The 9,093-nt window shown below is 46.7% G+C and overlaps 1 protein-coding gene across 1 annotated transcript in view; it reads left to right on the top strand.

The window, feature by feature from the left end:
- Window positions 1–4,828: 4,828 nt before the first annotated feature.
- The window catches only part of SLC35F1 (solute carrier family 35 member F1), a 405,879-nt gene continuing 401,614 nt past the window's right edge, over window positions 4,829–9,093 (top strand). The window contains exon 1 of the mRNA XM_047103324.1: window positions 4,829–5,010. Within this exon, the coding sequence (XP_046959280.1) occupies window positions 4,829–5,010 (182 nt within the window). The remainder of the gene's footprint in view (window positions 5,011–9,093) is intronic.

The following is a 9,093-nucleotide window of genomic DNA, read 5'->3' as shown; positions in this document are numbered from 1 at the left end:
TGGGTCTGCTGGTGTCTTGATCTTGGACTTCCTAGCCTCCAGAACAGAGAAATAAATGTTTGCTGTTTAAGTCTGTGGCATTTTATTACAGCAACCTAAACAGACTAAGACAGAAATCATTCACGTGTTTTTTTGGCTAATATCTTGAGATACTAAAATAATCATGAGGAAATTGGAACTCCTAAATCAGTGCCCTTACTGAATATGGCAAGTTTTCTGTGGTCAGGGACTCATCATGTCACCACGTCAGAGATACACAATATGATGCTTTTGGAAATAGAACACTTGGAAGACAATACTTAGACATTTTTGACCTATCATAATGTAGTCTGACCCTGGAAAACTAGCACTTATTCACAACCAGTAACACTAATCTCCTTCTCCAGTGCTTCATGTCTCTTATCAGGAAAGGTCAATTATAAGCCTATGAATAGTATTTAGAGTTTCCCCCAAAGAAATACGTTTTCAAAGCACAAAAGAAAAAAATTAGCTATATAAACAGAAGAGGCATGTAAAATGTGTGAACAGTCTTTGAAACCTGTTGTCTACTGCCTGTCTCCCTGCCCTGTGCATATTTTTCCTATCCACTAATACCATCTACAGACTGTCTTTAAATGATGAGGAGGCTCACTGAAGTTCTGCCAATGTGATCTCCCAATTATTTTTATCCATTGGCCAGATATACATTTAAAGACCTACCCATCCTACCTTCCCATCTCTGTAAGTTTCCCACCAGCTTTGCTTTCTTCTCTCCTCTGTGAATTGAATTACATGAATCAAAACTCTGAAGTTCTATCATTCTAGGTGCCATGTGTTTAGTAGTGTGTGTTGACAAGATTCAACAAGACTTAGGAGAGAAAGAAAAAGAGTAAGAGAATGGCACAGGGAGAGCAGGCGGGCCACTGGGCGTTTGGAGTAGCACCAGCAATTCCAGGCAACTGGTCAGCAATTTGGACAGGATCATCAGTCACTTCTGGAGCATGACTGTGAAGCTTTTATCCAAGTACAACACACAGGTGCAGTCTGTGCTAAATGATGAGTCAAAATGCCTGGTGACTCTAAGGGCTGAAACACAGGCCAAATGCTACTCTTTTCCCATCCCATATGAGTGGAAATGCCTTCAAAATAAGCACCATTAAAAAAAAAAAAGGGTGTAGCTGAGAGTCAACTTCTGCTTCCTAAAGGAATTCAACAGAGCTAGCACTGGGTCAAGTGAAAATCAGATGATGTAATAGTAAGAGCAGAATGGAAACTTTGCAATAGTATGGCACCACTAACCATACCTAGTCAAAGAGAGGTAAACTGAGCAGTAACTGTGGTCCTGGAATCACGTGCCACAAGTAAAAAACTATATACTGGTCCACAACCCATTGCCTTCATCCCTTTTGCCTTTGTTCAGAGCTCATGCAGGATGGATTTTTTTTTTTTAATGTTTATTTATTTTTATTTTGAGGGAGAGGGACAGACAGAGAGAGTGCCAGCAGGAAGGGGCAGAGAGAAAGGAAGAGCAAGAATCCCACGTAGGCTCCTCGCTGTCAACGCAGAAGCCAACATGGGGCTTGATTCCATGAACCATGAGACCTGAGCTGAAATCAAGAGTCAGACATTCAACCTACTGAGCCACCCAGGGGCCCCTGGAGGATGGATCTGAAGACCACGGAGGCAGCAGAGAAAAGGGAAATAGGCCTTCCCCTCATCTCTTTTGTTTTAAATCCGTGTGGGACTCACCACTATGACATGTGCCCTTTTAAAACCTGTTTCTTTATCTCTCAAATACTATTTAGCTACTTTTTAAAAAAAAATTTTTAACGTTTTATTTATTTTTGAGACAGGGAGAGACAGAGCATGAACAGGGGAGGGTCAGAGAGAGGGAGACAGAATCTGAAACAGGCTCCCGGCTCTGAGCTGTCAGCACAGAGCCCGATGCGGGGCTCGAACTCATGGACCGCAAGATCATGACCTGAGCCGAAGTCGGCCGCCTAACCAACTGAGCCACCCAGGCGCCCCTATTTAGCTACTTTTTAGGAGACGAGGCTGAAGCACAGAATTGGAGGTAAGAACGGATCTGATGCTGTATCCCCTTTACAATAAGGAAGAATGAAAGACCTGTTTTGGGTCTTAATAGTAGGGTTGAAATTTTACATCTCTCATCTTGTTCTTTTCCCACCTTGGCTTTCTCCCTTCCTGACTCAGTGGAGATTTAGATAACTTGGGTTCAGCAGTCCCTCTGGAGAAGTGAGCAGACACAAATGCAGACACTGAAGTGTAGGCATAGCACTGAGTTGGGAGGTGCCAAAAACATTCAAAAGTGAATGTGAAGGAAGCCAAGTGTGAAGGAAGAGGGCACTGAAGCAACCAGTCATTCAAGGCAGACATCTGAAATGATCACAAATGTTGTTTTAATAGAGATTCTTACCGTGATTTGCTTCCAGGGTGAGCTGAAGTGAGATATGGTCCTACATTTGGTGGGTCCTCCAAGGGCAAACTCTATTGTGAACTATCAGAATGTTAATGCCTGTGAGGTTACAAGCTTTGGTTCTGTTGTTAACATTTCTTCAGAGTGTCTTGTCCAAATCTGAGGTGGAAAAATCTGAGAGTCAAAAGTTGTTGAGGAAGAACAGGACAGTGTGTTAATTATAAAAGGAAAAATGCTCTGATCTGGGTTAATTTTTATATTAAAAAGACCTCAGGGATATTTCAGATAGTAACCTGGTTTTACATAAATTGAAATATAAAGAGTTTTTTGAATAGAGATTTCCTCAAATTTTTGATTATTAAAAAAAGGGCTCCCGATATTGTTAAAGGGATGGCAACGTAAAAAAATGTTTATTTATTTTTATTTTGAGAGAGGGAGAGAAACAGAGAGAGAGAGAGAGAGAGAGAGAGAGAGAGAGAGAGCACCAGCAGGAGAGGGGCAGAGATAGAGGGAGAGAATCTCAAGCAGGCTCCACCCTCCACTGAAGAACCCCTGGCAGGGCTCGAGGCCACCAAATGGGAGACTATGACCTGAGCAGAAACCAAGAGTAGGAAGCTCAACCAACTGAGCCACCCAGGCATCCCAAAGGGATGCCAACGGCTTAACCAAATAATGAATCTCATCTTTTCATCCTCCCCTCTCCTTTTTGTTAATCAGACACGGTCAATTCCTTTCTCGAATGTTTTTTCCCTAGTTCCATTCTCTGTGGCAAATCACCAGTATTTTTTATTTGTGCGTTTGGATTTGGTAGTGGTATTGGCATGCCTTTCTGCAAACATCCTTACCTTTCAAAGATGTTCAGGGCAAATAAGTCCACATGCTGCACTACAATGGAAAAAATTCAAAAATTCCTATCATTGTTCACAGCAGGATCCTTATCCAGGCAATGTAGATAAAGGAAAATGGGAAAAATACAACTCTCTTAAGAGAGTCAGTTATTAACTGGAATCTGGAGCAATCGGTATAAGAGATGCCTGAGGCAGGAAATCAGTTTCCTTTGGGAGAAATACGGTCTTGTTTAGGGCTAAGGTTTCTGGGTCAGATTCTCAGGGGTTTTCCTTTTTGGGAGTGGAGATCCTCTGGTCAGAGCCCCACTGAAGAATCCATCAGGGCCCCCTGCTGGGTGGTTTGCCTCATTTAACTCTTACACCTCGGGGAGAAAGATACGCTTAGCCTCGTTGCACAAAGGAGAATGTGTCTCAGAATGTAAGTACACAAATTGCATAGGGAATCTCTGCTAACAAGTTTTAGAGGCACAATTGGAACTGGAATCTACCCACGTTCCCTTCGCAGCGCTACAAAACGGAGACGTTGAGTTGGTCTGACAAGCTTTTTCCAGTTCCCAGAATGAATTCTTTGTGCGAAGTTGTGTCTCCTCCAATTTCCTCCAGGCCCATTATGGTGAGTGTTGGTGTAATCGTTAGGATACTTGACTTTTGGTGTTTATTTCGGGGCCAGCACCTTGTCTTCGGGTCCTGGCGCTGTCCCGGAAGGGTGGTACTAAGATTCTGCGGTGTCGCGGCAGGAGGCGGGAGATCCCGCCAAGTGAAGAGGGAAGATCTATCCCCAGCGTCACGCGAACAATAAAATAAATAAATAAATAAATAAATAAATAAATAAATAAATAAATAAATAAATAAATAAAACAAAAGAAAACAAAAGAAAACAATCATCGCAACCCGGAGCGCGGGGCTCGGGTGGACCCGGGTGAGGAGGGTCGGGGCAATGAGGCGCCTCCCGAGCGCCCTCTGGCGAAGATGGAGCGCGCGTGTCCCCGCCCCGGCCCCCCTTCGCCGCCGCAGCCGCCACCGCCGCCGCGGCGCCCCCGCCCGGCTCTCCGGGTTCACTCTCGGTCTTTCACTCCGTGAGACACAGACGGCAGCTTTCCGAGCGAGCGGGGGACAGGCTGAGGCGGCGCTAGCACTACTGCTGCCGCTCGCCCAGAGACGAACTGGGCGCCGGGAGAGAAGGCGAAGCCCGGACCCTCATCCCCTCTCTCCGTGGAGGTCTCCTGAGCCGACGGGCAGCTCGGCGGCGGCGCGCGACCCCCTTCCCGGCCACTTCGCGGGGCGTGCCAGGACTTGGGGACGCGGCTCGGGAAGAGCCGGGCCGGGAGGCGGCGGCGGCGGCGGAGCGAGGGGGCGCGCACCGGGACTGGAGAGGAGTGAGTGGCGGGCTGGGCGGCGGCGGCCGTAGCCGCGGGTGCCTCCCCGCTTCGCCGCTTCGCAGGCAGCGCCGCCTCCCCGGGCCGCGGCCGCCCGGCCAGGTCCTCTGCGCGTTCCCGGGCCCGGAGCCGGCGCACGATGCGCCCGGCTGCGTTCTGATCGCCGCCGCGCCGCCGCCTCTGCCGCGATGATCCCCCCCGAGCCGCCGCAGCAGCAGCTGCAGCCGCCGCCGCCAGCCCCGCCGAACCATGTGGTGACCACCATCGAGAACCTGCCGGCCGAGGGCAGCGGCGGCGGCGGTGGCGGCGGCAGCCTGTCCGCCTCCTCCCGGGCTGGCGTGCGCCAGAGGATCCGCAAAGTGCTGAACAGGTGAGCGGCGGCGGGGGCGCGGGGCGAGGGCTGCGGGAGCCCGGCCCCGGGTCTCCCCCGGACCCCCGGCGGCCCCTTGGGACTGAGTCGCGGCCGAGGGAGGCTGAGGAGAGCTGGCGACGACGCGCCCCGCTCCTGCGGGGAGGCCGTGGCAGCTTTGTCCCAGAGCCGGGAGCCCCGGGGCGCCCGGGCTGCCGGCTGGTCCGAGGCGGGAGTTCGGGGAGAGGCGGGGTTTGCTGCTTGGCTGCTGTGTGTCTGCGCTCACACCCTCGCACACGCGTGTCGCTCACTCCTCTTGCTCACTGAACCCCAGCTTTGCACCCAGGGGACAAGAGGGAACCGAGGGTGGCCCGGACGGAGGCGGGAAGGCGCGGGGCTGCGGGGAAGGCGAGGAAGTCGCCGGCCTCGCGCTGTCGCCCGCCCCGGCAGGACGTCTCCGACCTCCACGGGGCGGGGAGGGGGGAGGGGGGAGGGGTTCGCGGCAACAGCCGGGGCGGGCAGGCGGGGGATCCACTTCTCCCGTTGCCGCTCCGACTCCTCCAAGCTGGGACCAGGGAACCCGAGGCTAGAGGCCTGGATCAGACCCACGCAAAGTGCAAAAATGTTGCGAGAAGGGTGGGAGCTGGAGGAGCCGGGTTATTCTAAAGCGGGCGAAAGCCAGAGGAGGCGAGCGCCTATCGCCGGCGCCTCCAGTGCTGGAATCTGCGCAGTGGAGGGATCAAGGACGAGGCGTTTTAGGTTGAGAACCGCGTTGACGTGAAGATGGGGCCCCTGGCGTCCTGACTCAACTGTGATGTGAAGGGGACTTTTTCTACTTAAGTAACTTGAAATGGTTGAAGAACTGACACTTAAAAAAATCAGAGAATTTGTTTTGTGTGTTTTTATTTGAGTGCGTGTGTGCTTTTTTGAGGCATCTGCATGGGTAACTCTAAAGGTCGCGCTGTTCATACAGGTTTCCGTGTGGCACTGCTTCGGGTAGCGGAGACTCCCCATAGAGCTATGGGGAGTTCACGTAGACCTTTATGGGGCTTAAAGCTCTAGTGGGGGCACCAAATATGTACAGAAATCAAAGCTTGAAAGCTCTCCTTATTTTAGGAGTAGGGTTTAATTCAGGTGTAACAAGTCCCAAACCATTTGAGTCCCTTGTGAACGGGGTATATATTGGCTTACTTAACGTATATATTGGCTTACTTGTGGGACTTCAGTATGTTTCCATTTATTAGCAAACAAGAAGAAATTCACTCTGAAGTGAGACAAGAGTTGGTAATAGAAAGTCCCGCCTTTACTTTCCTTCGAGTTGTAGCTTAGGATAACACCTTCCAAATATCACATTCAAAAGACAGTGAATAGAATAAAGCAAGAAGATGCTGGCTGAGTACATATTATGTAGGTTTCCTATTCTTCATAAATACCTGTGGGTTTTTTTTTTGAATTGTAAATGCCCAGGCATTGGATCTTTATTTTAAGCGGAATCTATTAAATATTAATATCCCTCATCACTCTGGCAAAAGCTGATGCAATCATTCATTTATCTTTGCTTGATTATAAGTTATTATTGATTCCGTGCAAGTTATTTCTTGATATTCAATGACTCTTAGAGTCCAGAATAAAAAGATCACAGAGGAGACTTGGTTGTCACCATTTCGCAGCCAGTAACCAGCCACGTGGCTCGGGGGCAGAGCTGCGCATCTCCCTGGGTCTCGGTTTCTGCATGTGTAAAATGTATTTTATAATACGTGTCTTACCTCCCTTGTCTTGAGATAATACCGAAGAGAAAACACTTGCGCGAGTTTAAAGCTCTACACGAATTCATTTTGTGGTCTGAGGTGGGTCAGTGGGAGCATCACAAGCGAGTAAAGTGAAGTCGTATACCATGAGTAGAACTATGTGTTTTACTAAGCTGTCGGTGATCTGTATGACATGAGTTGAACGATTCCTGATTTATAGAGGAAGAATTTAGACTGGAAGGTGGGGTCAATGATATATCATTGCAGGTACATCTGTGAATGGGACTCCAGGGTTATAGCCTTTCCGCTTCAACTCATTTAATTGTCTTTCAGAATTCTTCAGAATTTCCAATATCATATTTTGCATTGAGCTCATGGTCTTTCCTTATCCGTAAAGAGACAAGAAGAAAATATTTCTTTTGAGAAGGAGCATCTGGTATGGAGACTGAAAAAAAATCAGATTAAATGTAAAAATCTCGGTGGAATAATTTCATTAGCATGCTGATGAGCTTGGCTTCTGTACCATGATTATGTCAACAGGAGACAGCATTGGTAGTGGCTGAGTGACTGGGCTCTAAGAGTAACAATGTGGGAGGAAAGTGGAATTTTAAAGATCTTATGCCAGCACTCAGGTGTGGCTCCCCTTTGGTTTGAACCCTCCAAGTATGTTGAATCAGTCAGTAATGGCTATCAGACTGGCCCACTGGGACCGTATCACAAGCATCTTTGTTCATTTTCTCAAAACTTAAAATCATTTTTCCCCTTCTTTTTCTTCTCCTTCTTTTGCTCTTCCTTTTTCCTTGATGCTTCTGTATCCTTCACCTCTATTGCCCTGTCAACTTACTGTCCTCTGGGTTTCAGTTGCTTTTTTTTTTTTCATTTACTTCTGGCACGCAGCAACTTAGCTGCTAGCAGAAAGTGAGGTTGCAAATCTGGATGTTTGGAGCCAATATAAAAAAAATATCCCTTCAACTTTTGGCATGCAGATATATGGTTGGCAGCATCCTATTGCTGTGAGCTGGCCAGGAGTCTCTTCAGTGACAGAAAGGGACATTGCACCACTGTTAGCCCTTAGCCTCCGATTGGGCCAAAGGGGCAGTGCTGACAGACTGAGGATGGTGCAGTGAGATGGGGAGTGTTAGACTATGAGCAATGTAAACCTGGTGATTTGCCTGCCACCGGTGGCAGTCTATAACAATAACTACCTGCCAACTCAGAGGAAGAAATGCAAACACATATGCTATCTATATCTACCGAGGGATAGGTAAAGGGAAAAGTACTGATTAATAATGAAGTAAAGGTACTTGCTCTCAAGAAGCATAAAATGAAAATGTAGTGTTACCTTAATGAAATCTGCCTGACATTATACTATACCCTATGACTTTCCTCAGTATAGTTACTCATTCTTTCCCCTTTCTTTATGGGCTTGTAGAATTGGATTGCTGCATTTTGTATGCGACAGTTGGGGCATCTCACTGATCACTCACTTTCTGTAAAGCAGTTAGATTAGAATCCAGTAGTACCAAGATTTTGGTGAGAGAGGAGGTGATAGATCATTTTTTTTAAACTGGTTAATGGGATGTGTCACATTTTTCTCCCCATAGTGTTCAAAATTGTTTTGGCAGTGGAATGCTAGAAATCCAAGGTGATTCTTATGCGGAGATAACTGTTGCTGCTTTAATTCCCAAAGATTTAAAATAATGTGTTGGTTCCAGCAAGGAAAAAATAAGGCTTACTCTTCCTCATTTATTTCTTAGCGCAGAATAGTATTTATTACTCTGTCACGAGCAAGCAAGATATGACAAAAAAGAAAAAAAAAACACTTCAAGGGTAATGGTTGGTGACCCTCACACAAAAACTGCTGATACTGGTAGTTTCTAAGAAAGATAAAGGAATGGGTACTGGTCTATATAGTATCTGAAGATTTTCTCCTCTAAAATGATTACTTAATGAAATGTTTGTGAAAAATGAGTAATAGCTTGTTTTGTGTTTTCATGTGTGTGGTTTTATTTATATTTCCCAGTTGAATATTATTTTCAAATCTTAACGAAAATAACTGTGAATTTCTAGTTTTGACCCACTTTCTTCCCCATAAGAGATTCATTGCTTTGTCTCAAGTTATAAAAGGGTTTCTGCCTTTTTGAGTCTTGTAGTGGGCATGTTTAATCATTAGAATGGATCCACTAGTGTGATGCTGGGTCATCCATTTATTTGATTTGGAACTAACTGATTTCCAACTTACATTTTGATTTGTACTACTAATTTCAAAATTTCTAAAAAAAATTTTGAGTTGAAAACCAAGAATCGTTAAAGAGGATGTATAAGAGAATTGGTGACAAGCTTAAGTAAAACCAAG

The sequence above is a fragment of the Lynx rufus genome, unplaced genomic scaffold (genome assembly GCF_022079265.1).
Source record: "Lynx rufus isolate CCGP_SWC_20201006 ecotype Redwood Valley unplaced genomic scaffold, mLynRuf1.p SCAF_6, whole genome shotgun sequence".
Taxonomy (NCBI): domain Eukaryota; kingdom Metazoa; phylum Chordata; class Mammalia; order Carnivora; family Felidae; genus Lynx; species Lynx rufus.
Note: the sequence above shows the minus strand (reverse complement) of the source record. Positions and strands in the feature narration are given on the sequence as shown.